Raw genomic sequence first — 15594 nt, 5'->3', positions numbered from 1 at the left:
AAAGCTTTTAACATTTTTGTCCCTGCTTACCCCTACTGATAAATCCCTGTGGATGGTAGCTTTCCTTACTCATAGACTGTTCACAGCAATAATTTTCTTAAATTCTTGAAGATTTTGTCATTTTTGTTTTGTAGGAAGTTGTTAAAAATAGTCATTATTTTACATTTGGGATATATTTCTGGAAGTACTAAAAATGTTTTAACTATGATTTATCCTATTTCCCCTTCATAACTGAAACAAAAATGTAAAAATAGAACTATCTCCTCAGTAAACCTGGGATTATGGGCACATACACAATAACAGGTGGGCACCTCTCCTTTTCCCCTCATGGTGACCATCTGCTGGTACCCATCTGCCTTATCTTTGTAAGCAGGGATATTTTAAACTGTAAGAGAATATCAATGTCTGTAAATTGCTTAGAGAGCGAGATTTATTTAGATTCCCAAAAGTGACGGTATAATTCACTTAAAGTGAAACTTTATTTATAGCAAACCCCCGAATGAACGTTCAGATATCTAAAATGTATTGTGTTGTTTAAATTGCATTTTTGGTTTATACAGAGCCACTTTTCTTGGAGCAGGGTTTACTTATGAAATCAAATTGAATTCTACTCTATTTCTGTTCAACAGATCATGGTTCTGCCCTAAATGAAGTCATTCTATTTTTCTAAACAGTGGAAGACAGGACATGACCAGCTTTGTCTGGCCTGCTTATAATTCACATTTGCCCATGTATCAGCAGCTCCTTCTTCATATGCTATGGCTGTTTGAATAACATTCACGTTGTTAAATTCAGAACTATTGGAGGTTGCATTGATTGTATTGCCCTTCTGAGAGTGCTAGAAATGCCCTCTGAGGACAAAAAAATGTCTTGTAGAAAATATCATTGAGCACTTAATGGATGCCCTTGGGTCTTGTGTAGTAGGTGCTATTATTGAAAAAGACTGCAGTGCAAGAAGTATACTCTTGAAGGCTTATATGATTAGTTCTCATGTAGAACCTTCACATGTGTGTAAGAATATAAAAGAGAAAATGCTTTTATATCAAATCAATATTATTATATGAGACTATTGCTAGAATATTAGCCATGAAACAAACCAAATGTGCTAGATATTCTGATTTTGATGAGTAGTAGCTGTGGTGATGTAATGGGTCAGTGAACTATGGGAGAGAATATGGAGAAAGCACAAATAAAATTTACTGAATTGAAACCAAAGCTCATTTTCAAGAAGTTCATCTGCTGATCTCTTTAGAAGACTTGTGTGATTGTAAAGCTTGAGGTAAATTGGCAAGATGATTGGGAAAATGACACAATAACTTCCTCTCTGTGGAGGCTTTGAGCCAATCCACTTATTTGTGAAATCAATTCATCAAATTCATCTCTTAAATTATATAGCTTGCTTTTCCTGAGTAGCTCAAATTGTCTTACAGACATTATCTCATTTGTCCTCATAAAGAAATGGAAGTTACCATTGAATGAATGCTTCATAGAGTGAATATGTTAATGAATGGAAATTCAAAGTGTTTTTAATCTCTACTGTATCAGTCACTGGCTTTGTGACAATGATAAGTTATTTAACCTCTATTAGTCTTATTTTCTTCATCTGTACCATGGAGAAATAGTCATCCTTTTTACTTAATATCATGAAGAGTGTTGTAAGAAGTCATGTCAATGCTCAAGAAAATTCTTGGAATTCTTCCGAAGAAAAAACATGCACTAAATTTTAAAGCTACACTAAAGCATGTTTTGCTGTTGAATTAATCTCATCTAAAGGCAGCTTATTCATGTAGATAGCAGAGTGATTTTAATTACTGAAATTAGTTTTTAAAAAATATTTTTTTTATTGTGGTCTAGATTGCAATTAGTTTTTAGAACGTTTATTGAGACTGAAATATTTACCAGGAGTTGTCCTATGATATGAATAATCTGGATGCTACCTTTCAGGAACTTCTCATTTAACTGGAAGAACAGACATGCTGACAATTTAATAAAACAAAAGGAGTTGAGAGTTGTATCTATTGGCATGAATAATGAGCCACGGGAACATAGATGAAATGGAGATTCATTCTGTTTGGGTGGAATAAAGAGAACAATTATGTAGAAATAGAAATTAGAAAAGGAGTTTGGATGGCTGGCCTGGTGGCATAGTGGTTAAGTTTGCACACTCTGCTTTGGTGGCCCAGGGTTCTCAGGTTCAGATCCTGGGCGCAGACCTTCACTCAACAAGTCATGTTGTTGTGGCGACCCATATACAAAATAGAGGAAGATTGGCTTGGATGTTAGCTCAGGGCCAATCTTCCTCACCAAAAAAAAAGAAGAAGAAAGAAAGAAAAGAAAAGGAGTTTGAGGACAAAATGTAAAGGACTTGAATAGTAGATGTTGATTGAATCCTGTTAAGACAAACATTACCGTGTTTAAGCCTCTTGAACCTAATCAATGTGTTTAATCTCTTCTATGTATTTGAAAGGTAATTTTGATGGTAGTGAGAAAATTAGATTAAAAATGAGTTGTGAAGAGAAACAGCAACAGAGTAGGACACATCAAATAGAATTTGATAATTTCTAAGTTGAGTAACTGGTTGAATGGGGATACCATTAACCAAATATCAGAAGTAAAGAGGGGAAGCAAGCTTAGATGAAGGAAAGGAATAACAAATATGATTTTGGTAAATTAAGTGTGATATTCTTCTGTATCTCACATTCCAATCTTCACTTAAACATCAGGGTGTATTTTTAATATCCACCCAAATATCTGCAGTTTTGATAGTTACCTGTGTTTAGATAACAGTGGAGCCACGGAGGCCAGGAGAATAGGGGGATGGAGAACGCAAGAGGGTGAGGACCAACTTCAAATAACATTTAAGGGGTTATTTACAAAAGAGGAGCCCTTGTAGATAACAGACAAAAGTTGTAAATGAAGAGCCAGAAGTGAATAACGCCACAGGCACTCTAGAATAATGTCTCAACAAATAAGGTCTATCCCATTAGTAAGTGCTTTAGTGATGTCAAGGAAACTGGATTGAGACCAAAACTAAGTTTGTAAGACTATGTCCTGATCTTTGGAATTGACGATTACAAATTCACTGTGGGGTGGGGGAGGCAATGGGTATATTATAGTAAAGGAAAGGTAAAGCTACACAATTCATTCAAGAAGTTTGGTAACTAAGCAAAAGAGAGATGGGACTGCTTCTTGAAGGGGTGCTGGACTCAAAAGAGATCTTTGACCATGGAGGACATTTTAGCACATCTACAAGCAAATAAATGGTGGATGGAGGCAATGGAAATTCAGGAGGGAGAGTAAGCATTCTTAGAGTAACGCTGCAAGAAGTGGGAGAGGAATAGATAAAAAACACAGTCCGAAACTACTTGAGCCATTACTTCCTAAGAGACTGTAAAGGAGTTGGCAAGTAGTGGTACAGAAATAGATCACCTGCTGAAAGATTGGCTATGTGTGTGTTGGCTGGTGGCAGGGAGAGGTGGGTATTTTGCGTAGGGTGATTATAACTCAGAACTTTGTTAAAAGAATGGCGGGAAAAGCCAAGTAGATGTGATTAAGTGTGCCTGGTAGCACTGAGATAAAAGCAGTGATATTATCAAAGGAAATCCAGACTTCAGGTAAGTAGAACAATAGAATGTTCTGGGGGAAAAAATTGAGGATATCCATTTTTTCTTAGCAAGTGAATAAAAGTTCTAGAAGATACAGGCAACCTAGAAAGGACAGTTTGCAAGGAAAGAGATATTAAAGGGTCCAGCAAGGGACTGTGCATGGCTGCCTGTGGCAGTTCCTATGTCTACTAATTGCCCCTTCTTTGTTTATACAAAGGATATCAATATAAGACAATCTTGCTTATTAGCCAGGCAAAGAACAGCTGTCTGAGGATAGTATTCTAGCAAGATGTGCATGTTGGAAGTTATAGAAAGTGATCTGTTAGCGGGGACAAATAAATTACCTAGATTCAAAGAAGGCAAAAGAAACGAGGCAGTTATGACTGGTTTCAAATTAGAACAGGAAAATACATATTTGGATCTGGGTTTTAAGGTCTCAAGTATGAAGGATACAGAAATGTTTCTGAGGAGCAAGTGAACAGAATGGGCTGATGGACAGAGCATTGGGTCACACACTGAGAACGAGAACAAGAACGTGGGGTCCAGAGAGTGCCTGCCTCACGACAGCAGTACTTTCCCTTGTGGTGTCTGTCTTCCACCCTCAGGGCCTTGCCTGTCTTGGCTGCCTTAGCTTTCCTCATAGTTAAGGTCATAGGCTTGTGCTGAACCTGTTTCTCCAATCCCAAATTGCTTGGATGCTGAACACTTTCTTTCTCCTACTTAACCTCTGATTTTTTTTCTTCTTCATTCACCAACTATGTGTAGAACTCGTCTAAGGACAACCAATCAGGGATGAGTGAGTCTAACATCTGAGGAATGATAAGGGAGCAGGCCCAGTCTGTGCACAAAGCCTAGGTTATGTGGTAAACACATGGGTTTCAATCGAATATTTTTTAAAAAACATTTTGTTATAATTATGGCATATACATATCAAAAGCTTGATCTAATTCCAGGAGTTTTATTAATGGAAAAAAATCAGAGATGTGCAGAAATAATTATGCATAGAGTTGATCACAGATAGTTAAATATATGGTTAAATATATATGGTATATTTACAGGATGAAATTATGAGTTTTTACTTCACACTGGAATATTGGAAAATTGGATATTGAAAAAAAATGCTTATGTTATAGAGTTAACTAAATAAAAATAGGATACAGAAGAATGATCTGTATTTTAGGAGGAAGAAATGTGTGTCTGTGTGTGTGTGTGTACTGCAAGCATATGTTTAGGAAAAGTCCTAGAAAAACTACAATATGATTTCCACACTGGTTATTTCTGAATTGTGGTTTCATGAGTGATTTATGCCTTTCCAATACATTCGCCTAGATATGCTAAATTTTTACAGTGACCATGTATCACTTTTCTAATCATAGAAATGTTACTAATAAAAAAGAATACTTATATGATCACAGCTATAATTTTGTTATGCCACAATTTTTGTGGTCTACACACACACACTTTGACACATTGTCTGGGTCTTAAATGAGCACAGTGACTTCACCTAGTAATTGGGCCTAATTATCTCCTGCAGGTCTGGGAAGTGTGTTCTTTTTGCCACAGCGTCTAATGCCAGCCAATTTACACTTAGTTCCTCTACAATTGATCTTCTGGGCTTTCATGATATAATAACACTTTAGAATTTTCTCAACAGTGTGACTCTTTAATCTTTTTACATAAAACAGGAAATATTTGTCTATTATCCAGTGTTTCAGTGTTAACCATTTGATTTTGGCGCAGGAAAGGAGTGCAGGAACCGTCGCAATTATGGGGGTGGGAGCAGGATGAATCAGAGGCCGTCTGTACTGTTTATGAGGTGAAAAACAATGTGATTCACTAACCATTCAATTTATTTGTACTCTTCCTGTTCATTAGCCCATGAATAGTATAAACTGGGTGAAACAATGATTCAGAATTTTCTTATCAGTGTTCATTCAGCAGGAGAAATCTTGAGGTCCCGTGGTTGGTTTTGCTTTTTTTCTTTCCTTCTTGCATCAATGATAAATTAGAAAAAGTAATTAAATACTGTTGGTAATAACTTGCTTGTTGTGCCTTGAAAAAGAATGGAACTCATTATAGAAGACCCGATGGCCGGGTTTGTTCTCATTCTCTCTGTCTCTCTTTCTCTCCCGCGCACATGCGCGTGCACACAAATATGCTACGAGATATTTAAACTTTGTTTTGCTGATGTGACTCCAGCCTAAATCTCACTAAATCACATAGTGATCAATAGTTCAACTATTATTAAAGATACCATTAGAGAAACAAGACTTATTGAACTCTAAACATGGGCCATGTAACATGCTATCCATGAATCATGATATGCTTAATTATTGAAAGTTGAGGGGTTTCAATATTCATTTGCTAGTATTTAAACTGAGTAGTAATTTATTTTATAACTTTATAAAAGGGTTAAATTTATTTAATTTCTCATAGCTTAATATTCTGTTCAACAATTAATAATATAATCACTATTCAAAAATTCTATTAAATCAATTGTTTCAAGATCCAGTGCTTTTTAAAAAAAATTATATAAGCAATACAGTGATTTCAGAATTGCGAAAAGAATGAAAAAAAGGAGAGGAAAAAAGAAGAAAGGATGGAAGGGAAGGAAGAAAGGAAGAAAGAGACTTAATGCCATGCATCGAATATTCTACCCAAAGCAGAGTCCTGTATTTATTCTTAGTTTCATGGTTTAATTGAACTGAAAAATGTTCTTTTTATACAATGATAAGGAAGAGTTACCATGCTATTTTTGCTGAGTAAAAGAGATGAATTTGAAAATAGGTCCTTCGTTATTTTGAAGTGCAAGTTTGCTGATACTAGTAGCCACCTAGACATATTTTCAAGCAACAGGAGATCTAAACATGACCACTTCTATTAGGAGGAGAAGATTTTGGCATGATAATTTCATGAAGACTGCCAACAAAATTCAGCTCTCCAACCATCATTCATGGGTCTAAGTAAGTTTCTTTAGTCTGTTGGTACTGCTATTTTTCTATGTACATTTAATTTGATGAGTCTTTTAGACGCTTTTCTGATTGAAAAATGCCTTAGATCTTATTACAATGGTCTAGTGATGTTTCATGTGGTGACAGTCTCTTGCATAACTGTGATGGGTTGGTGTAGTACACAAGGTGTTTAATTATTGGCACACAAAAATACTTCGCAGTGGTCTACTCACCTCTAAGGCATTAATTTAACAGATTATCTTAATGAAAAACGTTTTAGCAAAACTTCCACCTCCCAAGATAAGAATAAAATGCTGCTGTTTTAGAAAACTAGTATTTTAGTATCCCTATTATGTGAAGTGAATAAAAGGCATTTATAAATGATAAACTTCTAGATTAAATCTTTTAATAATATTCTGGTCTATTAGACTTTAGACTATAAGCATAGGTGTGGATGCAGATTTTTCTGTTTCCTCATGGTCCTATTGAATATAGCATGTGCCTAAAAAGTATTGTAGATGATGACTTTGTAAGTACACATTCAATATCATTTTATCATAGATGATGCTATTAACATCATGATTCAAAGGAGCAATAAAAGATAATATATGCAAAAAAATGTGGCCATATATTAAGTAGAGTCAGAAGTTGTTTTTGCCCATATGATATGCACGTCAATTTCCTTTTTATTTAGTGTTATATTGATATAGGGAATTGTATTAGTCACCTTCTCTCTAGGTCAAATGAGTATTTTGAGGAATATCACAACATCTGTGAAGTTTTTCTGAATCCAGAGAAAGGTAACTGGCAGGAGGTAAAAATTAAGTGTTTAATCTTTCTGATTCAGAAGAATGGAGGTCAAATAATCCCACATTTGACTTTGCCCTCTAGTTTCTACCTCCTGCCAAAGGTGACTGATCTAAGTTTGAATTACTTTCCTTTAAATTGGTAAAGTCCAGTGGAAATGTTAATATACCCTGAGTTGTATCTCTGTCACTGGGGACAAGGAATCTCTGCCTTAGACAAGAGTTGTCACAAATTGGGCAATGTGTACACAAGTAAGGAGAAGGATATTGCAAATAGATCAGGATAATTTCTTAATATGGAATTCTAGTTCTAATAGGACATTCATCAAAATAATGGCAATCATCACAACCTGTTAACTAGTATTTTATCAGTCTGGAAGCTATAAAACATGACATTTCTGATATTCTTCAAAATCGTTCTTCTGACTTCCAAAAGTACCTGTTCTGTTTGGAGTTGGTGTGGCACTGTTATCCATGGGGCTAGTGTGCTATAATTCAATGAAGTTTACTTCCTAATTTGCAGGCTTTTATATGCAATAGGGAGAAGAAAAATGATTTGGAGAATCTCCCGCACACCCCCCTGCACCTCACCATAGTAGATTACAGTTTCTGGTTTAGCTGATTAAGAGCTATGGTACTAGAGTTCTATAGTTTGGAGTTTGAATCCGTACTCTCTATTAGCTGAGGGACTTCGAGGAAGTTATTTAACTTTTCTATTCCTCAGATTTATCTTAAAACAACAACAATCATTACAACAATAATGGTAGCTTATTTTAGGGAAGATTTGAGGTTAGAATGAAATAATATGTGTAAAGCTCTTAGGATAGCGCCTGCCAGTTAGTAAGTCTGTAATAAATATCAGCTGCTATTGTTAGTTATTTTAATCAACCTGCTTAGTGTATTCTTCACATTTCCCTAACACCAGTTAGTTAATTGATAAATATGTAACTTGGCAAAGTAACATCCCAAAGGATTTTACATTCATTCTCTTTAAAGAGAAACTCGATAAAGAACTAGTAGCAACACAAAGCAGTTGAAAGTTGATTAAAAAAAAAAAAAAGAGCCAGATTAGTCTAGGAAATAAAGAAATGGTCTGGTAGTCAAGGATGCGTGGGATTTGCTGTGGGAAGGGAAACAAGTGCAGAATGAGGGCTAAAGGACTTTCTAAGGAAGGGGAACAGATCAGACAGGGCACACAAAGGAAAAGAAGTTTGACGTGCTCATAAATCAATGAAAAACCCTAGATCTCTAGCAGCAGGGGAGGATCCAGCCTTTGTGTGACTTAAAACACTTATTTTTAGAGTTCCTTTTAAGGAAAAGAATACAAATTAACTGTAAGGCCTTTGAAGAGGCCTGTGCAAACGAGGGCCCTTGAAGCTGATGTATTAACTTCACTATAAATCCACATCTATCTAATAAGAGAAGTATTTACTAAGTGTAATGAAATAAGTAGAGTGGCCATAGACTATGGACAGCTCTGCAATCCTGGCAGAGGGATTTAGAACTCTGTGTTAGAACAGTGGTTCTCAAAGACGAGCTCCAGGATCAGCAGCACCAGCCTCATATAGGAACTTGTTAGAAAGGCAAATTGGCCTCACCCCAAACCTTCTGATACGGAAATTTTGAGGCCAGCAGGCTGTGTTTTAACAAGCCCTCCTGGTGATGATGATGCACACTAAAGCTTGAGAATCACCGTGTTGGAAATAGGCTCCGAGCTGCCTATAATGAGGGTGTGTTAGGTAATAGCATGCTGTGAATGAAAGGAGTTTAGCCACATTACAGATGTGTTTAGCATTGGCTAGATTAGAGGTAGATAGGCAATTCTTGATGCTGCTACATTGGCAGGTATGTAATGCATATAAGAAGATCTATAAGAAGAGAGGAATTGACTAGATTTGCTTGCTGTATGTCGGGTATGAAGGAGGTATCTCAGGAAGAGTCGGAGTGTCCAAGTTGCTTTGGACAGCAACACTGAAAGTAAGGAGAGTCGGTGTGCTGGAAGGAGAAGATGGGACTGATGGATGGGTGGAGGAATAGGAAATTCTGCTTTGAATGAGACCCAAACTAAGACAAGTTCAGTGCACGTTATAAATTCTTTTCAGTTCTGTCCTGGAGGTGACCCCTGACGTCCCACTTTGACTGTGAGACTCCTCCATGGCTGACATCCTCCCAAATCAATGTCCCAGGGAGAGGTGAGAGGAGGCCTTCAAGAGTTGAGCTGCAGCAGGTGACATGATGATGCAAGACTGAATGGATACACGGGCTTGACCTCCTCAGATTCCTAGGGTCTTCTCCAGCCCTCAAACTGGAGATGAGTTTACACCAGAATTAGCGCTCTGAATCAACTGGGGAGGGGGAGGCATATCCGATGATGAGTAAAACATAGAACCACTCAGAGGCCTCTTAAAATGAAGTTTGAGATTCTACAACAGCACAGATGGTTTTTTTCTTATTCCCTGTCATCATTTATATGCAAAATGTGGAACAAGAGAAGGGGATTAACAGTTACACTACCTAGAGTTGTAGAGCATTTTCTGTTTTTTTCCCCCAACTTGTATTTTTAAAAATATATATTGTATTTTTTCAGCAAGCCCATAATATGTGTCTCATATTATCATCCTTATTTTTGAGATGAAAAGAGGGAGGCCCAGAAATGAGAAATGGCCTTCATCATGTTAAAATAGAGTCTCTTTGAACGTGCTGACTCTGGGGTATCAATGAGATATTGAAGTAAAAAGTATCTAGTAGCCAGTGGGGTAAAAAGGACTGGAATTAGTTGCAAGGACTGGAGGTATAGAGTTAGCATATTTCTTGGATAACAATATAATACAAAACAGTATATAATTACACGCCCTCCTCACCCCACAAAAAATAAACTAACAATTTTAGAGATTGTGCACTAGCTGATTTCTCCTTGTTCAAATTGTTTACATAGAAAAGAAATGTGATATGCTTCTTTTCCCAGTGGGTAGCTAGTACCTAAAAGAAATTCCACTGTTGGTTATAGTGCTTTTTAGTTTCCAGTAAATTTGAATAGACTAGCAATTTTAACTGCTATGGAGAATGTAAACAGAAACAAAGGATTTGTTGAGAGCTTTTCATTATTTTGCTCCATATTATTGTGGTTTTGTTTCATTCTCTTATTCCAAAATCTACATATTATATCCGATGCTGATTGGGAATTATTCTAGCTTTAATAAAATTTGCCTATTTTATTTGTACTTTGGCAGTTTAACATAATAAATGTATTTGCATTTCATGATGTATGCTAATATGAATGGTAAAATAAGCTCTGATTATAAGCCTTCTCTTTGTGTACAGTCACATAAGACCAGAAGCATTTTCCATGTACTAGTTGTTTTCAAAGCAGTTATACAATGCATTCTATGTCCTTAATGGTGTAAAGCTGATAAACTCATGACTATTCCCACCACTTTCAAATTGGCTGTTATGCTTGGTAGAAAAGGTACCTGAATAAAAATGTTACCCGTAAGCTCAAGGACTCAGAGGTGCATAGGTTCTGAGGTTTGGTCGCCCAAGTTGCTGATCAGCACTAACCAAAATGAGGAACATGGAAACAAAAGTGGACATCACCTGCATGCACACATGAGGATTCTTATTCAAATTCCACTGCATGGCCTGACCTTAATATATAGTTAGTGACTTTTGCCTGAATGAGTGAATGGAAGTAATTTATTTCTCCTTCTCTATATCCCACACTCCCAACTGCTCAAGAAAGTTAGGGAGAGAATGGGAGCGTTGTCAATTATGCCACAAATGACAATAGAGTGAAAAGAATTTCTCAGCCAAATTTATATTGTGTTTCTCTCTATACAGAAATTTTTAATTTTAAAAATCATTTCACAAACATGTTTTCTAAGTTGATAAATTAAATAAAATTAATATTTTAAGATTAAATAAATATTTTAAAGCCCTCATAAATCCCACTATCTTATCATGATTAATGTTTTAACTCTTTTCCTCTTGTTCTTCGTGCTCAGATATAAATATATTTACAGATTTATTGGCGTGTAGAATCTGTTGTTTACTCAAACATATCTTAAATATTTCCAAAGGTTTTCACATTTTTCCTATTATTATTTTGATGGTTGCACAATATGCAATGTAATAACTTTGAATTGATATTCTACAATACATGTAGCCATTTCAACTCTCGTCATAGATATTGCTGCTATAAAAAGTTTTGGAGAAAGCCCTTTCTACTGTTATAAACTTGGGAAAATTTTCCAGAAAGAAAGATTTCAGAATAAGTTTTGATATTCTCTGGAATATTTCAACTTAATGTGTTCACACATTGGCAGTATTGCTGAAGCTAGAGTATATGTAAATACTTTGAGTCTTGACATTGGAGGCCAAATTAGGCTTAGATGGATTTTTTTTTCTTTAAAAGGTATTTTTCCCTTTGAAATTATGTCATTCCCCTTTGAAATTGAATTATACATTATATATTTTAAAATATGTGAAGTTGTTTCCCTTTAAAGTTGTAAATGTTGTTATTTATATCCTATTAAAATATATAATGTACAGTTATATATAATAATCAAATATGATATAAATAGTAATACTACATTATATGAGCTAAATAATAAATGAAAATTACATCCAAATTAATGGTCCCAAAGATATGCTTTTAGAATACGTGACCTTAATCCAACTTACAAAGCTAAAAAAAATCTATTTTTAAACATATCCCTTCACTGACCTTCCCTCTTCTAGGTTATTGAGTTCCAAAGGATGGTCCAAAGATTAGTGTGGAAGGGACTGTGTAAAATCTCCAGGGATATGGCTAAAAATACTTATTTCCAGATCTCATCAACCAAATCCTTAGGAGTTGAGACTTGGGAATTAGTATTTTTAATAAGTTCCCCAGGTAATTCTGATAATTTCAGACAGTTTTCAGAAACCAATGACCTAGATAACCAGAGACGCCATTTACTATTTCTTGCATCCCTCCACAGTCCACCCTCCATGTTTCATAGAGAGCCCATTCTCTTTGGGCTTGGATTTAAGGTATTATTATGTTTCTCCGTATAAGATCCAATTTTACTAACATTATTTAATGTTGCCTGCTGCTTCTTTTTAGATTTATCATCTAACCCTTATCTAAAGTCATCCTGGCTATAGGGCAAAACCAAATACCTGTGAAATAAGCAGAAATATAGTATTTAAAGAACATTGAAATATGCCATTCATTTTTTGCTTTCACTGACAGAATGCGATCATCACCTATTACCTAGCTAAAGTCATTCCTTGTGTTTGAAAGTTTGAAACGTGCATACGGTCTTTGGAAGACATCTTCAAATACACATATTGACATTATCACGGTTTAATTTAACTTGCTTGCCAGTGTAGGAAGCACAAAGGCCTGAAGAGGAGTTTGGTGGCAAAAAACCAGACGGTCCGTTGGACACAAGATGCCAACCACAGGGAGCACACATGGAATGCGTGAGGGAAATGAAAGGTGCACTTAAAGTTTTAAACTGGGAGTGTAGGGGTGGGGGCGGAAGAGATCTGAAGACAAAGTGATAAATAGTACCGAGAGAGTTGCACAGAAAAGCCCATTGGCTCTATTTTTGCCTAGGTTTAATGCTAGCCAAGCACATTTACCCAAACTCTCCAAATGGAAAACCGACAGTTTAAAGCCAACTCAAATAATAGAAGAAAGTCCCCTCACTTCACCAAATCAATTTCCTCTCCTGATTCCTCTCCCTACCACTTTTTGCAGAAAGATTTCAGTTTCGAGTGTGAATCTTCTACTTAGGAAGGAAAGCCAATGGGTGTTCCCACAAGCTGAGATGTCTGTGACTCTGCTTGCCTTAACTTTTCTGATTTCCTCCAATCTCCTGTGTGAAGTTTTAAACAGGAAACACTTGCTGTACAATCTCTTCTTCCTGTGTCCACCTCTTTCCAAAGGGGACCTTATTTAATGTCCTCTAAGTTACAGAGAGGAGAAAAATATCCCATAAATAATTTGGAATACAATATTTATTGTTAGGTGGACCATATATCCTTTTTTTCTTAGATGTTGACATTTACAGTTAGAAATAACTGATTTGAAGATTGGCTAGACAATGCTAATAATAATGATATCAAGAGCAGCAGCAACAACCGCTAAAGCATTTAACTGTTATTATTTGTCAAGAAACACAAGAGGCTTAAATAAAATAGCTCATTTCATCATTGCCCGAATCCCATGAATCTCACATTATTTCTCTCCCTACTTTATGCTAAGGAAATTGAAGCACAAATAATTCAAGAAACATCGACGAAATACAGATTTACCAAGTGAGAGCACCAGGATTCAATCCGGACTCCATAGAAGCCTACTGTCTACTGCTTACTGCCGAAAGTTTTCAAAACATCTTTGTTTTAAAATATGTTCTATATAACGAAATGCTCGTAACAAAATGCAAGGTCTAGATTCCTTTTTTAATTTCAGAACGGAATATTGTGTGAATATTTTTCAAGACTCTAATTCATGTACGGTATTCTGAAAAGTTCTTCAATTGAGAGTGTGGCTTTTAACCATATGTTTACACGAAGCAAATAAATATGTCAAAGAAAAAAAAAGTTAATTTTTCTCCCTGTGACCTACTCCCTTCTATGGAATAAATCAGGGCCCTGATAACACCACACTGCAGAATAGGGGCATTTTTCAAAGGCATTTTTCTCTTCTCAGTTTCTCAAAGAACTTCATCAAAACTAATGGGACTATAGAGAAGATTTATCAGAGGCTCGGTCTGGTCTGTTCGATCTCCCCTGCACATGAGAACGGGCACATCCATCTGCCTTCCCTGGAGACTAAGTAGGGACAGAGAACGCCTGACAGATATTATGCCTTTTAAAGAGGCCCTGTTTTTAAATGAAGGCTTTTTCTTCCTATGCTATTCTCTAATAATGAGTAGCAATCATTAAAATAGTTCCTGAAAGTGTTATTTAATTTTGTAGTTATAATGGATAGACTGGAGAGTGAAATATCTTGAGTGTATCATGACTAATTTTGCAACTGGGACAGTCTCTTTGGCAGGATATGAAGTAATGAAAGTTCTTGCTTCATACTATATTGGTTCTCTTTTAATCTTCATTTAAATAATTGGATGTAATGTTCCTAAGGATAGGCCAAGTCCAGTAACATTAGGTCTGCTTAATAATATGTGCATTCATCAGGGGCTGCTTGTGATAAAGAAAAACATCTCGTGTAGATACCCTCAGATAAACAAGAGATTAAAATGTGGAAGTAAACTTCTATCGTTACAGTTCCTTAAAATAATAATATGATGGTATATGTTAATAATAAACATGCTATAGAATGAAGAGATAAATCGATTGAACGTCTTTTTTTCCCTCATTTCTTAAATTTAGACTGTTGTTCAAAGCCCAGTGTAGGGGACCAGAATATGAAAGTTTTTGCAGTAAGTGCCTTTTTAGAAGTCAGATGGTATTTTTGCTGCAAGAAAGTTATTTGTAAAGTAGTTTTTAAAATATAACAATACTTCCAGAAGTATGTTTGCTCTATACATGGATTTCTAAATCATGTGCACTTGCAACGTATGTGTATATGTGTACACTCATAATTGTGAGAAAGCTCCCTAAATGAAACAGATCAATCAGTTTGACAAAATGTGGAAAACAAGTCTGGTGAAGGCCAATATAATGCAACAGGTTGTCTCGTCAGCAGATGTGCAACTCTATTAAAAAATCTCTGTCTAAATGTGGATGCTATGTTTAACATTAAAGCAACAACCGAAAAACCAAAACCAAACCAAACAAACAAAGCAGGCTCCATGTCCGCACAGAAACTACAGAAAGGCCTGGAGGTAGATGGCCAGAAAATGAAAGAACTAGACCAACTGATAATTGATGGACTGATCAATATGTCACTTTCCAACACCATTCATAAGATTTTCCATCAGAGACAAATACAGCATAATAAACCTGATGATTGAAAGTAGAGTCAGATGGCAAATAAATAGAAAGAAGGAAGTTTATAGAAGATTAAACTCCTTCTTCGGAAGGTGAACTTTGTTTCAGTGAAAGTTATGAGTGTTTAAATTTAGTACATCATTAGTCTTATTTGGAACCAAACCGGGATAAGCATTGGTCTCTAAAAATTGATAGGTATCTTCTTAATAAGGGAAAAAAATAAGACATGCAATAAAACTGGGTATGTTAGACTCCTGACTAATTGTTAATTCATTTCAAAAACAGAAT

At 35.8% G+C, this 15594-nt stretch overlaps 1 protein-coding gene across 11 annotated transcripts in view; it reads left to right on the top strand.

Moving 5' to 3' along the window:
* The window catches only part of PCDH9 (protocadherin 9), an 871934-nt gene that overhangs the window by 211270 nt on the left and 645070 nt on the right, over positions 1–15594 (top strand). The window contains exon 3 of one of the 11 annotated variants that reach the window (XM_070480881.1): positions 13616–14702. The exons of the other annotated variants lie outside the window; for them this stretch is intronic. Coding sequence (XP_070336982.1) covers positions 13616–13672 — 57 coding nt within the window. The 3' untranslated portion in view covers positions 13673–14702. Of the gene's footprint in view, positions 1–13615; positions 14703–15594 lie in introns of those variants that run through there. 11 annotated transcript variants of the gene reach the window in all.

This window comes from Equus asinus, chromosome 11 (assembly GCF_041296235.1).
Source record: "Equus asinus isolate D_3611 breed Donkey chromosome 11, EquAss-T2T_v2, whole genome shotgun sequence".
In the NCBI taxonomy this organism is placed as follows: Eukaryota; Metazoa; Chordata; class Mammalia; order Perissodactyla; family Equidae; genus Equus; species Equus asinus.
This window is presented reverse-complemented; position numbering and strand designations above follow the sequence as displayed.